At 38.1% G+C, this 25,100-nt stretch overlaps 1 protein-coding gene across 3 annotated transcripts; it reads left to right on the top strand.

The window, feature by feature from the left end:
* Nucleotides 1-3,331: 3,331 nt before the first annotated feature.
* Nucleotides 3,332-22,390, top strand: LOC139135837 (leupaxin-like). Of its 3 annotated transcripts, none has more exons than XM_070703580.1 (6): nt 3,332-3,524; nt 14,912-14,966; nt 16,606-16,789; nt 18,226-18,346; nt 18,949-19,088; nt 20,625-22,390. In XM_070703580.1, the coding sequence occupies exons 2-6, from the start codon at nt 14,932-14,934 to the stop codon at nt 20,697-20,699; spliced, it is 555 nt and encodes a 184-aa protein (XP_070559681.1). In that variant the 5' UTR covers nt 3,332-3,524; nt 14,912-14,931; the 3' UTR covers nt 20,700-22,390. The 3 variants fall into 3 exon arrangements, 2 of the variants coding, with proteins under 2 accessions (XP_070559681.1, XP_070559682.1); XR_011553039.1 differs by having other exon boundaries at nt 3,352-3,524; nt 18,949-20,022; XM_070703581.1 differs by having other exon boundaries at nt 3,358-3,529.
* Nucleotides 22,391-25,100: the final 2,710 nt, after the last annotated feature.

Below are 25,100 nucleotides of genomic sequence, written 5' to 3' on the forward strand. Positions count from 1 at the left end.
GGTTTCAGTGATGGGAGGCAAACTGTCATTTTTTATGATTCATGATTGGGAAGATCATCCGGCTATGATATCCTATAGCCCCGTAACCCAACCCTTCATGTCAGCGCCACACCCTAGCGTGCGTCTCTGCACACTTCTGTGAATCAAACAACATTTGGTAAAGTTAACACCAGACCATTACTCAAAAGGCAGAAACTATACCCATGGCCGCTTCCCGCAGTGTCGTAAACCACTATCGCACCCTCTTTTGCGGCAGCTGCACTGACTCACTGTGGATAGTGAGCATTGTTTTGGTTAGGGTCACAGGTGCCTGGGTTGCCGGTGTACATGCATAGAGAGAGTCTCTATGCATGTACACCGGCAACCCAGGCACCTGTGGTTAGGGTTAGGATGTCCAAAGGAAAGTAGAAAAATGCTAGTACCTAGCTTCTGAAAATGATCATCGTCTTGAGGAAATGTGAATAAAAATACAGTTGACAAATTATATCTTCAATATCTGAAGTGAATAGGTCCCCAGTAAAATTAAAATTTAATATTGCTTTTCGCAAATCGCGTTCAGGGAGATTCCCGCGCCACGTACCATACTCTGCTATTTGAAAAAGCACTTGTTATTTTACGCGGGAGTGGATTTTGATCGGCAAAATTTTAAAGGGGTGTTTTTTACGTTTAATGATTAACGCATTCATCAAGTAGACTCGCTATAAATCGAATGATAACAGTTGGCAAAGGTTACGAAAGGTGGAGTCATCTAATGCTACTTAAGTCGTCGTTTCGGCTTGTTTTTGGATATGTAACATTTCTTTTAGTCGGTCTGGTTTGCTAACTAGGTCAGCCACGGTAAAATTTTCAATACCATCACATAGCACATAAATACATCAGCAAATAGAAACGATGCCGCGGTATTTTTGGGAAAATCATTAAAGTGATCAAATTTTGAATTCTTTTTTACCCTTGAAAAATCAACAGTTGTAAGAATACTTTATTCATGTATTGGATAAGACACTCGGCACTAAAATATCTCCCAAAACCTTTCATGGTTCACCTGCTAAGTATATTCTCCGCTGTTTGAAACTGTAGAACGTTTCCAGTGCCAGCAGCAAATTAACGTTCCATCTCGCCCACAAAATATCCCAGTAAAATATTTATATAAATAGTTGAACATTGGAAAAGGCACACCGCGGCCAAGCCACTTGAATATAGCGCGGCCAAGCCACTTGGATTTAGAAAAATATGTTTAACGAAATGCTGTGATATGCTACTCGTTTTCCATACCAGACCTGTCAGCGTGCCTGTTAATAAATCCTATGGCGTCGCAAATCTCTCAGCACCTGGGCAAACATTACATCAATTGTAATGACATGTATAAGTCTCATTTTCCCCCCAAGTTTTGAAAAATATCGCAGCGACGCTGGTTTTCCCAGCTATAGGATGTTGCTAACTATGGCAATCAAGAATGAGTTCGGCATTGTAAACGGACTGTGCCAGCTTGTGATTTTATTCGAAGGATATTTCAAACCACTGTTAACACAATTATCAAAGCTTGAACGCTCTCACATATCCCAGAAACTACATGCCAACAGAAACTACGGACCGCTTCTCGTGAAATATACATCGCGTGATAGTGCTACGTAATAGCGTCTACTCTATTTCTATTTCTTCTCACTTAAAATTAGAGCACTATTTCAAACTCAGTGTACAGACGGGGGACAGAGTAACATGCATATATGTGTGTGATCGTGTATCTGTTAGTGTGATCAACCAATGTAAGTGTACTTATCCCTATAAATCCAATCTTCAATCCAGTCCTTAGAAAGGTTGAAATTTAAACTCGATATTCAACAAACAGAGCCGACCCAAAATGCCACCTTTCCATAAAAATTACATCGGCCACTTCGGAGTGAATCTTTTACGACTGAGATTTGAATTGGTATTCCAACTATCGGCCATTTGTTAAATTCATTTTGCAATGATACAATTTATTTCAAAAGTGTAAGATATCCTTAAAATATCGTTTCGGTGTTTTCCAAGTTGACGTCAATTCCATTAAATGAAAGGATATATATACTGTCACAAAGGCATCCTCTGTCTTTCAACATTACGTTCACATTTTGCCTTCCTTTAGTTGACTGATAATCAGTATCAGTAACTTATCACTAAGCTTAAGCGAGTTTAGTTCTTATTGTCATGGTAACCAACAGTCCATGAGAAGCCTACACTAATTAATGGAGCACGCGAGACAAAACATCTGTAGAGGCATAACATTACAAAAGTCGTAATTTCTACCACTTTGTATACCTAAACCTACGACGATCCACGGCAACCTAAATATGTCTTCCCACGTTCTTTGTTTTATAGTCTTCCCCCGAACTGCATTCTTTATTATAGTTCAAAGGTCAAAAAGGGAAAAAGTTTGAAGTAACTTTTTTGTTTAAGCTAATGCCCTTCCGTGAAGAATGGTGTTTACGACTGAAGTCAACCTCATATTTATCCCAGTCTGTCAGTTTCTTTACAATTTTAACATCCAACAAATGTTCTTCTCGATCTGTGTGAACCTTTGACCTCGGCCTGCGAGTAATACGTTACACACTCTCTAAAACATCAGTTATATTCATATAGTTCAATCATGGTTGTCTCCAAATGTTTTCCTTTTCCAAATATTCAGAGTATGTATTTAGTGAACTCAAATTTTGTCATTAACTAGAACTCCAATTTGGTTAATAACTTATCTTTCACAGATGTCTGTAGAATATTAACCATCACAAATATCTGCTGGTTATTGACTATGTGTGGGAAAGCATACAGCTGACCAAACTAGTTTGAAGTCACATGAACAGCCTTCATGATTGATTGCATGTATCTTAAAATAAAGAATTTCTCCCCCTAAGTTATATGTATGTTAAAAATGCAAAACAGTCATGAGAAGATAGGCTTGTAAGACACGGGAATATTTGCAGAGCAGAAGCCCGGAAACGTGAACTCTGTCGCTCAGACCTTGTCTTGAAGTTGTTTTAGCAATCTCAATGGTTACTTTGCTTTACTGCATTCAGTGATTCACGGCTGTTGGATAACACTTTCTAATTACAGTTATTGCCATGACGACCATGGTGGTCAGACAGTTCACGGTAGCCCACTCTCAAACAAACACGCGCATAATTTAACTTTGAACATAAAAATGCACCGGTAACCCAAGGAGATTTGTTCGGATTGTCCCGTATTGTTATTTTAATGATGAAGCGACAGCGTCCGAGTAGAGCCATACCTGTTTTGGAAATGTAATGGCCGTTTGGAGTATAGCGGAAACATTTTTGCACACAGCACTCCAGTTAGCTGCACACAGCCCGAAAATGCTTGCTTGTCATCCCAACCCTATTTCTGTCTGTTGTCGATGCAAATTCGTCGGCATACCAGACTTTACTCGGACTTGTCAACAGTTGCAAAACACACTGAGTTTTGACCCTACGTGAGGCTATTCGCACCCCAATACTCTTCGTGTGTTTTCCTCTTTGTACAGCCGCCCTACAAAGGTACGGTAAGATGCTTTCATCCTGTACTGTCTTGGATTTTACATTTCATCGACTTCAGTGCACTTTAATCGTCAGTCTATAGCACCGTTAGATGAACGATTTAACGTACTGATCAGCCGCTTCAAAAATCGCATTTTATCGTTAATATGTCATGTTTGTCATGAAGAAGTGTCCGGCCGTTGGATGCAGTTCGAGTTAATTTATCAGTAGGTCTCTGTGTCTCAGGATACGACACACATCACTGCACTTCTGGGGCTTTCGGGGGCATTTCAGGTCAACATCGCCCTATAGCCTGTCACAGAGCAATAAATGTATAACGGGTTTTTTTACCATAATAATCTGCTGCATCACGTTTCGCGTTCCTCAATTTCGTTCAATTTTACCAATGAATTAACTCAGTAATTTGACACATCGCAATCTTATCGCTGCTGCGTAACACAGTAGCACCACAATCGGAACGCAAGGCCCGTTCCAAAGCCATCTTCAACACACGCAGACCCCCATAGTTTCTATACATATCGCCGATGACATGATACCGATGGCAATGCAGCGAAGGTGTGTCCGCGCACACAGGAGCTACCTCATACCCCCATTCATGTCTCTCGCTGACGTCGCATTCATGTGGACAGATCACGTGATCACCTGAGGTCATTCTACTTTACATCACCTGGAACCCCAGGTAACTCCCAGAGACAAAACAATAACAAGGGCTGAGATAGTAAACAACGAACTCTTTGTATTGAAATGAAAGACGTTGCTAAATTCTTCAGGAAATGATATGTGAGCATGCCAAGGTCGCATTATTGTATTTAGAGTGAGTGAAAGCATGGATCTTGTTGATTGTATGGGTGGGTCGGATTTTACCCCTACAGTGTTGAAATATTTTCATGGTCCATCATTGAATAGAACAACATATTCAAAATCATGAAAGCGACGCCCTTAACTTTTGAATCACCGTCGATCCGCCATGAAGGCCGAAGATTAATATCACACTGTCCGACTTTTACCCGACAGCTTGCACGTCGACCTGCCGTTAAGGTTGAAGTATGAGCAGGATCCATTTTTGCTTTTTTTTCTTATATGTCTCTTTGGATTGCTTGACTCAACGATAATAAATTCTCAGACGATGAAAAGAAACGCCCAGGCGAATGAAAGCAAATGAATTGCGTCATCAAAATTGCGAGACTGGCAGCTCACTAGCAAACAGGGCTTATTTAACAGCCCTCCACAGCCTACCATCACCTGTGTGTCATTATGCATAACGCTGACAGTGGAAAGAGTTTACGAGTCTCATAAACATGCACAGCGGCCGCAGCCCTGAATGCAACAACACAGGCCTTTCGGTATTGGCCTTTCTCCATTGGCTTGAAAATGCTTCATGAATGTTTCTGCCCTGTCCATGTCAGTGGTTTACTTGTTCGCAATCACCCGAGACAACGGGGGTGTCGGGAATGGTTTGGTCTAGAAAACTGACTGAAATGAGAAAGTCATACTATTGTAATGAAAGCGTTCCAACAGAGAAGGTCATCATTGACAAACAGTCTCTTGTCTCCACTCAGCTGGTCGTGTTGTGAGAATATGTCTGGGCAGCAATGCTGACGTCGTGACAACACCCGATCGTGGTTAACCGAAGTCTGCCCGAGAATGAAATCGACCAATACGCTGAAATATGGGCGTTGCAGGAATGACATTATGAGGTCGTTCACCCAGTAGCTACACAGGGCAACTCCGTAAAAAAATATCTCATTGAACGATTCAAAAGTCGTGTCGATTTGGGGAGGAAATTTTCTCAAAGAGCACCGTTTAAACCAAACAAGAAATACTGTCAACAGAGAGAGAGAGAGAGAGAGAGAGAGAGAGAGAGAGAGTGTACAGATTTAAATAAAAATGATAATAGGTCGAGGGCACAAACAATACAGGACGAGTGACAATAACGGATAGAGGACGAGAACACTATGAAGGGGAAAGCCTGTTGACAGCGGAACAGTCTGTCAACTTTTGAAGGCTATCGCACTTTGCAGCCATTCACATGTGGCAATATTGTATCAGAACCCCTCCCCCTTCTCTCTCTCTCTCTCTCTCTCTCTCTCTCTCTCTCTCTCTCTCTCTCTCTCTCTCTCTCTCTCTCATTTGCCCGATCTTATCAAAAGACGTTTTGTTTACTGTTTTGCTATTAATTACGTATTTGCCAAACATGTATCTCTGGGCATTGACCAGAAGGAGTTTGTTTGACATCTGGAGTTCATAAAGTCTATTTAGTGGTGAACTTTCAGTGTATGTGAAATCAAAGTGCGTAACCTTTGAACTGTTCCTCTGCGCGAAACCTCGATGTGTATTGTATCAGATAGCCTAGATTCTATTTGTCCGCTTGCCTCCGTACCTCCGACCCACTCGTGGGTCGGCGGTACGGAGGCAAGCGGACAAATAGAATCTAGGCTATGTATCAAATGTCCATATGACAGTCTTGACGATGACGAAATATTTTGTAATACGTCTGCATGCTTATCGCGTCTTTGGAAAGGATGTGGAAGGGAAGAGTAATTTGCCAAAAGTGAATGTCTACATTTAAGAAAGCGGAAACGACAGATGAAAATTTCTGATTATCTTTTTGGTCTGCATTCTTCGTATGATATGAATCGCAAATCTCCTTGGCAGAAGATCCTCTCAGTGTCAGAGTGCAACTGACACGATGAGTCGGGAAATATTTCCTAAACTTCCATGGATCAGAAATACTAACAATGGTAACACTTGCAGGAAAAAATCAAGGGATACTTACTGGATAAAATCAAGGAATTTTACATTATTGACTAATAAGACCATATCTTCAGTTTGGGCAAATTAACCATTGAACTCCCTGCGGCTGTGAAACGAGTATTTCCGGTTTATTAACCAATTGGATATTATAAACCCGGATTGTAAACGTGCCCGGCTTTCCTCATGTGTCAAACTCATCTGTGCAGAGGGTAAGAATGCTGCTGCAAAAAAAACTCCTATGGGTGCTTCTTCGCGTTTTGCAATTTTTTTAGCGTCACAGCAAGTCAACCTTATAGTCCAGTCAATTTAGGGTTTACCTAGGACTAATTGCAACAGAAATTATTTCTTCACCATGACCTTTGGAAAGGTCTCACTAATGACATATTAAAAGTATAGGAAAATATAAGGGGTGCAAATTGGTTAAATTTGCATATATTCAAATTAGCTATATATCGCCTTAAAATGACTGCTATACTCACATTTTGGACATGTAAACTGAATTCAAGTGACTTTTTTCATTGCAATACAATTTAGTAAGGTTCAACAAGTTCTTTTCTAAACGTCTTGAACAATAAAGATTATGCAAATTAAGTAATTTGCATATATTCGCAGTTTTTCCACTATTTCAGACAAAATGAATGTTTAAGCTCATATTTCAACAATTTTTTTTCTCAATGAAATTGTTAAGGTTTTGCAAGAATTACCTAAAACAAATGAGGTTGACCTAATTTGCATGCTAATTATTTTAATACAAACGGCCTAATTTGCATAATTGACACAAACGGTCTTCTGAATACAATAACACTACAATCGCTTCCATTGACATTTTCTGGTTATTCAGAAATGCAATGAATAAAGAGAAGAGTTTCAGAGCACTACTATTTAAATAAAGGGAATCAGAATTCTTTCTTTGGATATTCTTCTTTCTTTTACGACGATAAGGTTATTCATAAAAAATCATTGGACGTGTTCAATAATTTGACATCAATTGTCATTTTCAGACATTTTATCCTACAACATATTCGATTGCAGTAAAATTTTTGAAGGAATATTTTATGCTTTTGGTCACTATCTTCAATGACGATGGAAATATTCAGTTACTAATAAATGGTTCCCCACACTTAACAGTTGTGCCTGTGAATCATCTTTCTCATTATTAAACTATCATTAGTATAAATACGAACATCATTTGAATCACAATGATGGTAGTGGTGATGACAATTATTATGATGGTCATTATCATATCAAAATTTCTTCCTCTTTCCTCTCTGTTTACATCTTCTTCTAGGCGGTTCATTTGTTTACAGCCAGAATCCTTCGTTGACAACAGAAAGTCTAGATTTTGCTTTCTTCTGGGGTTATTCATGCTGCTGCAGTTCATTGTAGAACCCATAAGTATGGGGAAGGGCAACTCAATGAAAAGATGTGAAGCATAGGATGATATAATTGTACTGCGTATCATATCAGATCTTAGATGTGCAAGTATCACTCATGGGGCTGTTATGTAATGGACTTCCCATTTGCAGGTTATTAGACTTTGTATTATCACCAATAAGATCGATCACTTAAGGAATTGAGAGTCTGGCCAATCTGAGGTGAGACTTCCATAAGGTTCAAAATACAGGATAACCAATTTTATGATAATTTGATGTCCAAATTTGATATCCAAATTGATAAACTCGTTAACGGCAGCTTCTGTGATGCAAATCCCTTCACATTTTGGTTTTCTTGTTTCACAGTCATGAAAATTTGAAAGAGCAGCTAGACCATGTAACATTATGAAAAGTATCTAGATTTGCATTTACCAGTGATTTAGATTATCATGATTCAGTCAACAGATTTTTTCAGTTTTTCCTTAAATGCTATGGCTGTGTACGGTAAGATTAAACAGGAAATCTCTCTCTTCAGTCCATTATATGACTTTATATTAATTTTCAATTTTTGTCTTCAAGAAATTTCAAAATTTTGAGAAATGCAGTGTCCTTTGATTATTGTAATGTCTTTCAGCTGATAAAAGAACAGTTTCCTTATCCATATTTCATGATAATTGGCAATATAGTATAACAATTGTACCTCTACATCATCATGATCATTATAATTTATTTATCATTATTATCATAAATTTCTGTATGTGGCATGAACAGGCAAGTTGCACACAGTCAAAAGTATATCTGATTTACCAGTGACCACACAACCTGGTCTTTAATTACATTTTACCAACACTTAATCTATACGGGGTAAGGGTGAAAATAAAAGAAAATAGAGCTGAAACACAAATTTTCTTCAGCCTCGCTTTGTACAAAGTGTTGGTTATTTGGCCAAGCATTTTGGTATGCATTAAGAAAATCCAAATCTTCCAGTAAGTTGCCAATGTTATTGACATTATGCAAATTCTCTAGATAATTGAAATGAACTATACGAATCAATCATTGTTTATTTTTACAGGGCTTTTCATTCTGTAGGCCCTATTAGTATATAATCATTACAATGAGTTAAAATACACAGAAAATAAATAACCACGTCAATTTCTTTGTACTGAGCAAAATGTTCATTCAAGTTATAAAATGGACATCTTTCGATAGGAAGAATTTAAAGTATTAAATAACTTAAACAAGTAGTGTCTCTTAATGTAACTTCTCATTTTACTGATAACATAATTAATTAAAATAAGTTGACGTCAATTTGAAAAAGAAAATTATTTTAATGGTCATCATATAGGATTTATGCACATGAGGAATCGCTCAAAATTAGGTAAAATATATTTGGCAATGTTAGTAAAAACTTCCAATCTCTCTTTACGATATTGTAAAACATTTCAAGTTTCAATTATTACATTTAATACAGTGTAGGCATTTCCTATAAAATCTTTTAAAATTAGCCCTTTGTACAATGTAGATTGTATTAGACTTTGACTATACCTTTCTTGGACCTTTAAGTATTTAAGGTGAAGAAATAATTCATATTCCAATTAGAAAAAGGAAGTGACATGGTTGACTTATTGGACAAATGCAAATAATAATTTTTTTATTGCTGTAAGATATATTTGAAAACATTCCCTGAACTAAAAACAAAAAATGATGTTACATAGTCATTACAATGTCAGCTTATCTCTTAAATCACTTTCGTAAATAGATTATCAGCACCAGGTTTGTATTGCATCTATGACCAATTTAGCATTTGGGTAAATTAGCTGTCTTATGCACAACTTCATTAAATGCACTTTTCGCGATCCCTGGGATCGCCTTTGTTCTAGTCTGTAAGAGAATGATTGAGGTGTAATAGCTTTTGTTTTCCATTGAAATGTAATCTTGTGGGTAAATTTTCTGATGAGAAAATCTGGTGCCAACACAGGCCTTTAAACTTGCGATATGTAACTTCCTACTAAAATTCAGTTCTAATGATCTCCGTTGTTTTTTAACATTATATATAGTCATTTATACTATAGGTCAAAACAGGGAAAAGTAAAGTGGTAGGAGGGGCACATTGCAGTTATGTAAAATGAGGAGTCTTAAATGATTTTATGCATTGCCTACAAACACAAAAAGTACATTAAATATCAATTTGCTGAATATATTTTTAAGAAATATATTAACAGCAACGATTTTGTTTCCTTTTCTAAGTTTTATATTTATTCAAATTATGCACTGTCTCCCAGTGTTGCCGCCAGGACGCGCCCTTGCGACAATGTCCCCAAAACAGAACCCGTTGTCTTGCACTCTTGCGTACTGCGGGTCACCTCGGGCGCACTCGTGAGTCTACTGTGATGGGTGTAGTCTGCAAGTAATATCTGTTACTGCCGATGATCTTGTTTTGCATAATTATTGTGAGGCTTACACAACGTACTTTTGGAGCTAGCTATATGATTAAAAGTAATTAAAACGCTGCACTTGATATCATAATTTGCTTGACTGTAGTCCGTCTGAGCTCTTATTTGCGGCAGATATGGTATACTGCTTCAATTGCCTTACTTTTTACGCGGTCCCGGTCCCGGTAGCTTGAATTTTGTTCAGGGAAACTTATGCGTTACGAAATAATGCAAAATTTGATTGACAACTGCTTATTGTCCCCAAATGTACAAAATGTCCCCAAAAATAAATTGTAGAGGGACACAGTGTCCCTGATCTAAAATTCCTGGCAGCAACACTGGTCTCCCCTCTTAATAGTCATTTGTTTGTCATTCTCTACATTCAATACAGAGTGGAAACAAAAACTACTTGTTGTGTAGATTAAATATAATTTTTAAGTGAAATGCAGTGGCAGCTATACTTGATTTAGGCAAATTAGGAATATTTCTCGGGCGATAAAATGTATTCAAAAATATTGCCTGGACAAAAATTAAGATAAATGCATACATTACTTGAACATGATGTCGCATTTTTCTCAATTCAATATGCATATTTCTTGTATCAGTGAATGTATTGCTCCCATTATCCGTTTATATCTATACATAGTAGGTAATGTTATACCTCTTAGATTGTATTGGACTTTTAGTTTGTCATTCTAGGACCTCTCTAAAATACACAAAGAAAAATTAAATTCTATTGCTGTCAGAAGTAGCTTATATAGTTACTAATTAGGGACATACAAAGAAAAGCGAAGTGTTGTGGCGGCGATATTGGATTTATGCAAATGAAGAATATTTCTATGACGACAAAATATTTTAATCAATTTTGCCTGAATCAAACACAAGGCAAATAAGCCCAAAATCCGCATATATCATATTTAGCCGAATATTTTAGTAGCAACATTCTATCAGCACCTAGTTTATAACCATTAATCTTTTTACATATATGCAAATTAGGCATTGTTTACATTTCTAGATTGTACAAGGCTTTTAGTATGTCATTGTAGGACTTCTCTGAAATACACAGTGTATAAATAATTCTATTGCTGTCAGACTTAGCTTAAAAAGTTATTAATTGGGAAAAATACAAAGAAAAGTGAAGGTTGTGGCAGCCATATTGGATTTATGCAAATTAGTAATATTTCTATGACGACTAGATATTTCCATCAACATTACCTAAACCAAAAACAAGGCAAATAAGCCAAAAACCTGCATAACATATCATGTTTAGCCAATTATTTTTAGAAGAAACATTCTATCAGCACTAAGTTTGTACCCATAATCTTTTTACATCTATGCAAATTAGGCACTGTTTACAATTCTAGATTGTACTCGGCTTTTAGTATGTTATTCTAGGACTTGTCTAAAATACAATGTGAAAAAATTATTCTATTGCTGTCAGTAGTAGCTTAAAAATAGTTATTAATTCGAGAAAAACTAAGAAAAGTGAAGTGTTGTGGCGGCCATATTGGATTTATGCAAATGAGGAATATTTCTATGGCGACAAAATATTTCAACAACATTGCCTAGACCAAAAAGGAGGCAAATAAGCCAAAAAACCTGTATCAAAATCATGTTTAGCCACATATTTTAAGTAGAAACCATCTATCAGCGACAATTTTATACCCATGAGCCCCTTTACATTTATGCAAATTAGGCACTGTTGCACCCCTTAGATTTTATTATACTTTTAGTATGTTATTTCTAGGACCTTTCCAAAATGCATGGTGAAGAAATAATTTCTGTTGCAATTAGTCCTAGGTTGACCCCTTTTTTGGCGTAGATTGACTGGACTATTATATACTGAAATACTTTTAGTGATTTTTCTATTTTCGTATTCATGCCAATTGCAAGTTCTTGTTTTACACCCCAAAACACGTTGAAACACTATTTAGCTTGACAACATTGCATCTATACATTCAATATACACTAGTATTGCTTCTGATATTTGAATTCTAGTCTGGACCAGAATTGTGTCTCTACATGTACAAAGTAAAGCTCTACACTGTGAACATATTTTTGGGAGTAGAACAAGAAACTGTTAGTTGACAGTAAAAACAAAAACAGTGGGGCCTAATAAAAATTGCCAAAAGTTATAGTTGCCTGACCCATAGAGGTTAATACTAACTTGACCGTTTCCATAACGAAACCTCACAAAACGTTCATTGTGTGGTACTCTTGAGTCTTGAGATGTGAAACCTGCATGAACAGTGAGTCATTTCCTCCAACTCTGTCTTCGCAGGAGTAAATTGATTTCGTGGACATATTGAATGAATATGTGCCTTGCTGCACACACATGACCTTGATATAGTTTTGGCCATGGTAATGATCTGATAGTCACATTACGATGATGGTGTGACGTCATTGAAAATTGATGCTGCCTCCGACATTCGAAATTCAAAACCGATTTGATACCGATTAGCCAGAGTAGTATCATTCACAGTTGTTTCAATGTGATAGCATCGTTCAAAAATTGAATTCCGGCTTTCCGAAGGCATACACATTTCTTTCATCGAGTCAGACAATGTAATTTACTTTTAAAGAGAGGCCTGCTCAGACTGTCTGCAGTTTAGATATTACTGTTTCAAAGATGACCCCTTCTTAGCCGTTTTACAGTGGGATTGCGAATTGTACAACCGACATCAAACACTGTACAAAGCAAACACTGTTTTGCAGGCAAGGATGTTTAACATTTGACCTTTTAAAAATAAGATCAACTTGGTTAATGGATAACAGTGGAAATAGCAAGAAATTTACACACTGCCAGTATTTGGTTATTGCTTGAGAGTACCATGTTCCAAATACCAAAATTAATCATGTATTCTATTCCTAGAGCCATTCAGTACCCCGAACACTCATTGGTTATAAATGTGCGGAAGATTTTGAAAGAGAAAAGTCGAAGTTAGTATTCCATCGTCTACATATAGTTTTCTGATTGGTTACGCTGTATGAGCATGGGCAGAACTTGCTGCAATTTCGTAGCCCCGCAACTTCTCTTGAAGATTTTTTGTGCTGCTCCCCAACACAAAACATCTTCAAGGGGATTGCGGGACTACGAAACTGCAGCAAGGGTAGAACGACTATTCATTATCATAATCCTTGTCGCTGTCGTTTTGGTCGTCGTCGTCATCATCATCATTATTATCATCATCATCATTATCATCATCAGCAGCATTGTCGTCGTCGCCGTCATGATCATTGTAATCGCCGCCGCCGTCGTCGTTTTTGATGTCGTCGTCGTCATCATCATCATCATCATCGTCATCATCGTCATCATCACCAGCGGGACGAACACCACGCAGCTTAATTATGGAACAGAAATTGTTGATCTGTTTACAGTGACAGTTAACTCACTTGTTACAGCTGCAGCTGTTCCGTCAGGCTTTTATTGCTCAGAGTCTATGGTGGATTAGAAAAGCGTGTCTGTGAGGGATAAGGGATAGCATCGACTGCTAAATGAATTCCGCTAATGCTAGCTATGCGGAGAACCGTTTAGTAATTCTTGAGAAAGTATGCCGAGTTTTCCTTGGAATGTTTTGTAGATGAATGAAAACATGAAAAAGAACATGAATTGCACTGCTGAATATGATAGCAATCTGGCAATGATATCGATATCGTCAGTCCCTGAATGTTGTTGTCACGTGACTTGTTCAGTATTGGCCAATTACAATGTCATGTGATCGACCAGTAGTAACCTTTTAGATCACTTTTGTGTAACTAATAGATTATTTTGTGCTATATCGCCACACCCTTTATAATGTGCATTTTGATTATCCTCTTTTTCTATAGCGAATTGGGGTTATTTTATATAGAAAAGAGTATAGTGCAGTGGGATATATTTTCGGAGCTATTTGCAATGTTGTTTAACTTCCATCGCTAGTTGGGTTATGAAGGACAAACTGGCTTTATCCGTTCAAAAATAGCTTGCACGGTCGGCCTCGATCACGTAGTCCCAGACTGGAATAAACTGTACTGGCAGTACTCTAACACTTAATCCTGACCAACATTGCTGAGGTCAGGCTTTAAATATACAAAATTCAGACAAATACTGCTTTCACTCCTCGTTACGATATGGGCGTTCGGTCGAAAAAAACAAAGTCTTTGGCTAGGCATCTTCCCGCCCATATGGTAATATGAACTTGGTTAAGAGGTCAGATCTTCTCGTTTCGAATTTACATGTAACACCAGTGCTTCGTCAAGACTCGTCTGCAAGACGTGCGCGTCGTAACCTATACCCATACCATTGATTGCTGTTTCATAAATACTCAGTGATTCAGATGAAAAGTGTTTGGCTGGAATTATTTTCTGCTAGTGCACCTCTTTTCTGCTCATAACAAAATGTCGTGCACTGGTGGTGGGACCACTTTGAGGTCTTCACACACGTACGACACGTAGCGTTTGTTGAATTAGAAGCCATGCTGGAACCTGCAGTACTAGTTAGTAACAATGCTGTCTCCGTAGCAATTTGACGTATGACGATTGGAAAGTGGAGCCGTTCAAAGTTGCGTCTCACTGACTTTTATTAAGTTCTGTGCTGTAACTACTATTTCTAATTAAAGGCCGGACACAGAGTTTATGGTCTGGTGTGATAAAATCAAAAACACATGATAACAAGGGCAAACTCACGATTTTTTACCTGCCCTGGGCTTATGCTAACGACAATGACATCAATGATACCCTCGTTTTCGTTCTATGCGCCATCCAATTGGCAGGCTACAAATCGTGAATTTGCCTCTGTTGTTATGTGTTGGAATTTACATGTCTTTTTTTGTCTTATTTATTTTTTCAGATAGCAGAAAGTAGGTCAACATGCCAATCTGTGCGAAGTGTTACAAGTCAATAACGTAAGTGTGAGGGAACGCTTGGAAAATAAACCTATTTCTATGGGATCAAACTTTCAAATCAACAATGAATAGTTTTCTCAACTTTCTATGACTCAATATTTTGAAATTCGAATTATGTTCACACTAAAGTGCAACGAGTCTCGCTTTTTCATTCATCATATTTATCGCCCCGCCCTTCTATTTACACTGGGCCATTTCTGTAATGAATCGCCTATCGTGCTATTTCTAGCAATGGCAGCTGAGCTCAAACCGGGTAAACATCCAAGTCCCTGGATCAATTCTGCATTCTGTGTGGGATAACTTCGCTATAGAACCGCACTGAAAGGGCTAGTATCTCTAACCTTTGATGATTTTTATGACTATTTTTGGTTTGTTTTTAATGTCACCTACAGTTTCTTGTTCAGTATTGTTGACAAGTTCATTCAAGTCCGGACTAGAATTCAAATGTAAACAATAATAGTGAATTTTACACGTTATAGACGCTATGTTGGCAAGCTAGATAGTAGATGTTTAAACATACTTTAAAGAGTAGGATAAGAAACCGCAGTTGACATTGATAGCAAGAAAAGTAAAAACAATCATGGAAAGTTTCAGCTTTGAGGTCTTTCATTGTGAAATATCACATTACGTTTCTGCCTTGTTTCAAAGGAAATGATGACTAAATACGAAAATGGTATCCCATAAAACATATAGTAACCAAATATTGTAATGGCAAACCCCTCCCTGTGACCCAGTCAAATATTCTACTTAAACATTCTCTGTCTTACTGATAGAAACCATAGAAAGCGGACTTTCTCAGCTGCCCATGGTGAAATTGATATCACTCACAATGAGTTCATGACCTGCTATATGAGTTTTGCCGCACATAAAGAATGGTCACGTCAAAAGCGTCGTCAAATAACGATTAGTTTCGGAGCATGGTCCAGAATCCGAAATACATCAGTCATTCTATCTGCATAATTGCGTAGCAAACCGCATGACTTGTGTACATGAAACCGCAGACGAATTCTATACTCGGGTTCAGTATTCCCCATAGGCTCCTACGCTCGGATAGTTTTTGCGATTGATGAGCTTTTAGCCAGGATTTTGTGATGGTTGCCAGCAATGCGCAAAAAACGAATTTGGTAAAAACAAAACTTAACGGGCTAAGGAAGGCTTTAATTGCAAGAAAATCCCGACGTATCATTTGATTGATTGCAAAAAACCCACCATTTAATAACTGACAATATTGTGAATGAACACTGAGTGTCTTCATCGAGTGAAGTCAGACAAAAGTTTGAAGTAAAATACAGCATTGAGATGCGTCGATTTGGGTTTTTTTTTGTTTTTTTTTAGACATGATATTTTCCCTCGAGCTGAGTCTTTGTGTAGTATTCTGATAATTTCGCATCAGGACTGATTATCTTGCCCCAGTGCAAATTGTTGGAATCTCACTGATTAACGTAAGGGATTACGTAATGTCTTTTTTTACTAGAGACAGTTTTGTTCCGCCTAATCACACCGGTATCTCTTACAAGCGCCAGCAACCACGCTGAGTGACAACTGAGGTTCATTCAGAGTTCAGCTCGGGCAGTGCCACCTTTGCCCCGCTTCCCAGACGACTCCCTCAATCTCAGTTGCATGTACTTTCTCTTTACAGTGGTACTGTGGTGAAAGCCTTGGACAAGGAGTGGCATGATTACTGCTTCACGTGTTCCAAGTGCCCCGACCGACTGAGCGGGAAGCAATTCTTCACCGATGAACACGGCAAACCGTTCTGTGAGATCGACTGGAAGATTCTGAAAGCAAAGAGGTGCGCCAAATGCTACGAAGCCGTCGTAGGGGTACGCATTTCAACGAATTTCTATGATTTTTTTTAAAGATCGTATCATTCTCTTTACCATATTCAGTGAGAACTTACGTGAAATGTCATGTGCTCAGTACTTTTCTTCTAAAATTGTCTCGTTCCCTGTCAACGATCAGAATATTGAGTTAACTCTTCTCTTAGCAATTGGTCATATCTGTAACGGCGTCAACCCTGGATAGCCGAACGTACGTCGTGGAATATGATTTCGTTTTTTGTTGACGAGCTAATGAAAGCGATGGAAATGGACTGACACTGTGAAATATTAATAACAATGAGCTACTTGTCCCTGAGAAATAAATACAATTAATAAAATTTGGCTGCAGAGAATAGCCCACATAGCTTTTGTAGCGAAAACATCTGCGACACCCAAACTTGTTATCAACTCATTCAGACCGCGGTATCGACCTTCGGTTTCAAAACCACTAGTTATCGAATTACACCGTTACATGAAGAAACGGATTAAAGAATGCATGAAGTCCGCGGAACGTGCTGTTTGATACTAACATAACCAACTGGATTGTGTGACAGGTTATTTTTAATTGAGGTAATTGAACTCCCATTATCATGTTTGCTGGTAGATGACAAACCAATGACAGGGAAAAAATGGTAATTCCATCCAGTCATATACTTTAAAATGGTGTATATTGCAAAAATGATCACAAAATTTAACTTTGTAAACAAAATAATACATTTACAGGACACTTTCATATACATATTTTAACGGAAAATCAGCTGTTGAATCACCTAAATGTCTCCACGCCCACGACAACATGGATAGAGCGTCGGAATCGAGCGCCCTCATGTGGGCATATCAGAAAAACACAGCTGTGGCACATAGCCGTTATAATACCTACCTGACGGAACATTTCATTGCAAAAAGTGAAAGGGAATAATGAAACAGCATCTCCACAAGTCATGTATCCAGAAATAGAAGAGAGGCTGTTGGTTTTACGTTGCAATTAAACGCACTGAAGTATAAAGTTAACTTTATACGTGACTAAAGTAATGAGTTGTGATGGTATTGCAACGTATTGTTTGGTCTTGTTATTACGTTGTTGATGGTTTTGGATGATCTTTTGCTCTTGTCAGTACATCCATTATCGATGCAGTTGTTGAAAGATTAATGACGCGAGATCTAAAACCGTTGACGGATACACGATCTACGGTATTAAGTTTACCGCCGGTGAACTTATGACCCCTTAAGGCTGAAACAACGGTCAAAGTTCACATCGAAAATTGTTCACACCCATCAAAGGTTATTTCTGTTATTTGCATTTTGGTTTGTTTATTGGCACTTTCTATCTCGCTTACAAAGAGAATCATTCTTAAACCGACTGGACTTGATTTGAACCATAAATTTCGAAAGATTTCACTTGTTTAAAGAACTGGATTTTTACTTTTGACTTTTTACAGGAAATAGTAACGGCCTTAGACAAGACATGGCACCCACATTGCTTCTTGTGCACTCGCTGCCGTAAACCATTCGGCGATGATGGCTTCATGGTTAAGAATGACAAACCATACTGCAAGAAAGGTAAAGGAGTGTTCATTTTACTTCTTGGGGTTGGACATTTTGATTTTGTGCATGAACGGAGAAGGGAGGGTGTTCCCGTGTTGCTTGTTGTCAGTTGTTTTGCCGCTAGATTTATACACCCCTCATGCAAAGACAAATGTGAGTGGGAAGAGTGATTCCTACACAGCAAAGATATATCGATTTAATGCTGCAGTGTTCTTTTTATAAGAATTAAAATGAACAAGTTATCCATTAATAATAGCATTGAGATAATTACATACATATAAAGCATCTCATCTCTTTGGAGGTGACATTGTACAACATGCAAAAAATCTCAACACTCAAATCGAGCCATTGCTATAATCTTTATTACTGCCCTCTACGGTTGAGTGTCTCACACAAGTCCCAAATTTTTACAGAAATATTCAATGGTGCCCACATTCTCTAGCCTGTAGCAATTAAAGAGGAACAGTCTATTTAATCCGAAGATGCTTTCAGTAGATCTCTTGGCATGGTAGCCTCCTTGAAATTTTCCTTTTTAAAGACATCCGCGACTCATCCATCGCTGCATTATTTCAGTTCATCTGAACTCACGAGATTTCTGTTTTTCTTACATCTGTTAGACTACCAAGACTTGTTCGCCGATGGTAAGGAAGTCAAGGTGGTCTCCTCTGACATCTGTTACGGCTGTGACCAAAAGATAGGATCCAAGTGGACCGAAGCCATGAACCATACTTGGCACCCTGAGTGTTTCGTTTGCACTGTAAGTCAACCTTGACCATGACGTTTTAAGCCTCCTCAACCGGTTGATGTGCACATAGTTTTCTAAGCAACTTATACAAGCCTGTTATTAAAACCTGGTTTGTCTTCGGTTGGTTTTTTTTTAATCTGGAGAATCTTGCACGATTATAACACTGTTTTTCTTAATGAAATAGTAGTGTGAAGTGGTTTAAGAACTAAGTGGATTTAATAACGGTCGTCGAACTCAATCATGAGTTCAGCCTAATGAGACGCTATCTCATAATAATGCTACACCAAGATTTATACAGATTACACACGTATATGTTTTTCGTGTACTCATTTAGATTTTTTTCTCATACGGTAAATTTCACATTTGGTGCTCAGCAGTAAAACCAAGACCAAATTAGTTTATGATTAAACGGATATTGAAAGAAGTACAATTACAGTGCTTTGGGTGACTGTTTACCGAATTTCAAGGATCGCCTGTGTCTTTGAGAGTAAAAATATTCCACATGAAATAGAAACAAAAACCTTGTAAGCTTCCCAGTCTAGACACGTGACTCATGGAGTCTTTTACGGACCCGCTTACAATCATGATTCTACAATTATATATCGCAAACGGATGAACGCGTCGATGATGAAAAATGAAATGACTAACGACCGTCAGTTGATGCTGAACAAGCCTATACAGCGATCTTCCTCTGTCAATTGAATACTTGACGTGTGTCGTTAACTCTCTTCTTTCTTTCTTTTTTCTTCACTCCCTTTCTCATGATCACGCCACCCCCTCTCTGTAATCCCCTCCCCGCAATTAGGAGTGCAAAGAAGCTCTGACGGGGAGCAGGTTTTTTAAAATCGATGGGAAGCCTTACTGTAGCCGACACCCATCAAAGTCGTCTTCTCGACGTTAAAAGCAACCGCATGTAGCGACAACATTGGGACGGCTTTACTCATCTGTATGCATGGTCTTACTGTCTTACTATCACTGATTTCTTGATTTCCACTCCTTATTTTTGTTCTGTTTTGTCTGTTTGCACGGACTATGGTTTTTATGTTGAATTGCCCTTAACATGTGGATAGTTTGAGGGAACGTTGCAGCGTATATTTTAGATGAACGAATGAATGATTATGAAGAATATATATATATATATATATATATATATATATATATATATATATACACACACGTGTGTGTATATATATATATACATATATATATATATATATATATACATACATACATACATACATACATACATACATACATACATACATACATACATACATACATACATACATACATACATACATACATACATACATACATACATACATACATACATACACATACATACACTTGGTATGTGCATACGTGCATGCATACACATAGACAGGATGAAATACACGAACACACAAATGCATACACACTCGTAAGTGATAACTTATATGATTCAGACTCGAGAGGGCGCTCATGCAGCGAAGTGTTTCACCGTTCCTCTTCCCCAACACGACTTCAATCATTGTGTATGTGACTGATAATGATTTGTACCCTCCGCAGAAATGCAAGAGTCAACTAACTGGGGCGAAGTTCTACAACGTCGATGGCAAACCTGTCTGTACAGCGTGTGGTTAAGCTGTCCCAGCGATGTCGATGTCCAAGGCTTCCCTTCATGTTTGACGATTCCACCAACCCAAGACAACGACGTGTATTTTTGTGTTATCAATCCGAGTTTTTTTTTTCTCGTTTTACGCTTGTAATTTAGTTTAATTGTTTTGATTCTGTTACAGGCAATAGCCACAGGAATAATCAACATTTAGAATACCAAATGAAAAGATAACCATGAGACTAAAGATTTTTCACAACAAAGCAGCGGCATTCTTTATCAGCAAAGTCTAGATCGCATTTAAATTCTACACGTACTGAATGAATGGCGAAACGAATATTTGTAGTGATATGTACTTGTTTCTCATAACTAAGAATCTGTAGAACTATATAATCAAAAATATATTTCATCAGCATCGTTGATGGTTCCTTTGGCGTCTGTAATTTAGTCGCGTCGATTTTAGACGATATTATGTGTAATAGATAATATGCAGCTCACCATTTTAAGTGACAAACCTTCAAAATATTCAAACTTCTGAAATGGAGATTGACTTTCACTGAAATATCCCTTTGAAGACCATTAGGAGGCAGAAATTCAGTCGTTTACAAAAACGAGTTCTGGTCGTACCTACTTATAGGACGCCCTCAACGGCAGAACTAGCGATTTTCGGAGACTGTACGTACGAGTCACCTAAGGTTGGCCTGACATTTTATGTAATACTTCATCTGAATACTGTTAGGACATTTTGAGTTGTTTAAAAATGAAAAATGAAACAAAATGAGATGATCGAGTCACAGGGTTATATAGACTAATCGTAGTATTACAATGTGGGTAAAGTTTCGATGAACGAGATACTGTGCCATGGTAGGAGGCATTCGTCACAGCGTTTCATCTCGTCGTGGCACTTTGTACATTGGAATTATCATGATGTATTGTAGTGGTTTTTTAAATGCATCCTTTAAGGAAACTGAAGTTTGAAGATCACTTATAATATACTGTGTGATTTTTTGGAAAGTATAGAGTTTTAAGTTCAACTGTAACTTTCACAACTCTCACCGCATTGACAATATCTGAACCACCAAAGTTAGACAACCCACCAAAAATACCCACCTAGCCACGACAAATATACACAGCATCGTGCTAGACGGTGTATACTTTCAACCACAGATTCTCCATCAAAACACTTCGGGGCATTTTAGCTTCTTCTGTTGGACGTTTTCCGTTTACCGACCGTTTTAGATAACGACACATTTTCACGAGGCTGGGAGTGCGTTTTGATGTCACCTCTTACTTACTTTACTACAAAGGGACTTCTACTAACTAGGCGATTCTCTTAATTTGAGGGGAAAAGTTTGACTTCGAATGCTACAACACCTTCATAAGGTATTGCAAATTTGTATAATAGTTTATAGGGACAGTACTGGTTTTTTATTACACGTCATTTATTATATATCGACGTATTTCTAGATTACATCTTGCATGTCCATGTTATAAACATGAGAATCTCGAAACGTTGGTAGAACGTTTCTTCTGCGCATCAGCATGGCCGATTAGAGTGTCCCGTCATGCGTAGTGAAGATGACTACCTCACTGCGCATGCACAGGAATACATTATTGGTTATTGTAGACTGAAATATATTTACACAAATTATGATAAAGTCTTTCTGTAGAATCTGGCATTTAAGTTTTGCAATAAAGCTTTTTTTCGAAAGAGGGAAAAGTCGCCATGTTGTTTACAATCTATTAGATACGTCTGGGAGTGGACTTTTCTTGTCACATTTCTCCGACGAGATACAGTCTATATTCAAATCAAAATAAATTTTACAGAAGTTTCTCTAGCCGTCATTCAGTTTTGCTACCAGGGTAACGAGTTAGCACGGGGCTTGAATTAATCAAAGATATAAACATTGCTTATCAACTGGCAAAGCCTCGTGTCAAGGAAGCTGGAACATAACAATCATTTCATTGTGTTTCATGTTCCTCGCACAGTCCCTCGTCAAAAACCTGACATAACCCGATATTAGCCATCGCTGTGTTATTGATATGCACGGGACCGATATCCTGACATCTATCGATGTATCCATCTATCATAGAAAGTGTTCTGCTTCGCTTTTTAACGCAATACAATAACAAGTACAAAAAACATTGCCTATCAAATCTCTGGACACTCTTTGGTAAATCCATGATACTTCTAATGTTGAGCACAGCTCAGATGTTAATCTACACAGCTTTCGGCCATTTTTCTGTGTCATTTAACCACGGCACTGTGACTTATATACGAAAAAGGTTAAATTTCTCGTGTCAGGTATTTAAGAATATGGAATTTTTATGGGTTTTGGTGACAGGGGTTGTTTGTCTCATTTTTTGGCGTGTTTGCAGAAAGGCCCTCGAGGGTTAAAATTCCGGACCCGGCTAAAGCTACCCTGACCTCCTTTACGCTCATGTGACTTGAGAAGAATTAAAATACCAAACAGCAGACCATTGGCTTGCAAGGTCAGCACAGTAGCGTGAACAGAGGATCAATTCTAATACGCTATTTACTGCAGCGTTGCAGTGCCACAGTATAATACGGTGGCTTGCTATATTAACTGCAGTCTTCATACATCTTCCAGTCGATTGCAGAATCAACTTGCATTAAGAGGACATGAAACTTTCATCATCGACTCGAACCAGTGTTGGGTTCCGATTGCGATAAAACAGGGGTATCGAGCACATATAAGTCAACAAAATACGAAATGGGTGAGGGAAGCGTGCATTTTAAACACGGAGACCTTCCGCCAGCCCGTGTGTTCTGTTTTGAAAAGTTAAATACTTTCTCGTGAAATGAAACTTTTGATAGTGTGACAGAAATTATCGCACCTCATCGTTGAGACGGATGGGGTGCTTTTAAATTTACTTCAAATTGATGAAAGTTTAATTGAAATTGCGACAATTGTCAGTGACCTTAAGCTTGGCCGACACTGGCCATCTAAATAAGGCATCGTGTCAAAATGAAGTCTAGCAAACGATCTACGTACAGAGGAACGGTTTCTGAACAGACAGTGTGAACGAAAAAAGTAGTTTAATTAAACGTCAAAGAATGAGTTTAAGGCACATCCTTTAGCTTCCAGCCAGTGTGTTCTAGTTCTGTTGTGAGGTGCGATTGGCAGCATTAACGTGTCACTACTCGTCAAACGTGCTCATAAATTTTCATCGATGTTGTACCTAGCCAAAACCTCACCTTTCCCTTCTACTGTGTATGTTCAACTGTAAGCAGTGTCTACTTGCATGCGACGGTACTTCCCTGTCCATGCATTAAACATCAAGTCACATACATATGTCACCAGCGTAGTGTCACCAGCCTCATGACCTCTGCATAACCTTCCTAATCTTGTCGTCATATGTTTTCAACATTGTCTAGTTCCACTAAAATTTCAATTTCCGCGTTTTCACACGTTTTCTATCGAGTACTCAACGTTGGAGCAAAATAAAGAAGTTTCAACGATAAAAGGTGATTTTGCAGTGTGTCAAGCTTGCCTACAGCGAGTCCAGGATGTGCAGTGACGAGAAAGGGCAATCAGCTATCAATTCTGTAAAGTCGAACTTTCACATCCTTTCGTGAACTGTTCGTCTGTGTCAGTAGGGTGAAATGAATTCAACCAAAAACAACAATCGTATGTCGCATCTTTCCACGGTGCGTCGACCGCGTTGTACTGAGGCTGACAACTCAGCTGGTCTACTACACATTGTACGTTATTAACATCCGATTACATTACTTGCCCGCAACGGTCAACAGTCAGAAACAATAGACTGTTTGTTGTGTACATGTTGAGATATTAATTACTATTTTTCTATAATAAACATTTAATGTCCTTGTAAAATAGATCTATAGTTATTTGTTGTTGTTTTTTAATTTGTCGTTATCATCGAAGTTACAACCGATTTGTCATATGAATAATGCCCCCACACCAAAAAGGGAAGACGCAGAATTTTAAGGAAGAGAATACAAAGAGCAATATCAAGAAATATAGTTTAGTTAAGTCTAATCCTTCTATTAGTAACTAAAATGACGGTTTATGTTGGAGGCTTATGCACCCGAGTCTCTTCAAACCGTCATGGGCCATACGCTTTGACCGGTATTTCACCCCTTACTCTTTGCATCAAAACATTTATACTGCGTGACTTTCTAGGGTCGTAACACTGAAATTCCATGTTGGATTTATACTGATACAATGTGTTCACCTCTACATGTGTTTGAGATTCATGACATATTCTACTTTTAAGCTAGCACGCGCCTCGAAATTGAAAGACTTGAGAACTTTTGTTCAAACTTGTCGTCAGGAAACTTTAAATGACATGTATTACTTTACGAAATCAAGAATAAAAGTCGGGGGTCACCGTGCAAAATTTGGTACTGGAGAAACAAACTTCCCAACTCTTGAAATTAAAAA

This window comes from Ptychodera flava, chromosome 6 (genome assembly GCF_041260155.1).
Source record: "Ptychodera flava strain L36383 chromosome 6, AS_Pfla_20210202, whole genome shotgun sequence".
Taxonomy (NCBI): Eukaryota; Metazoa; Hemichordata; class Enteropneusta; family Ptychoderidae; genus Ptychodera; species Ptychodera flava.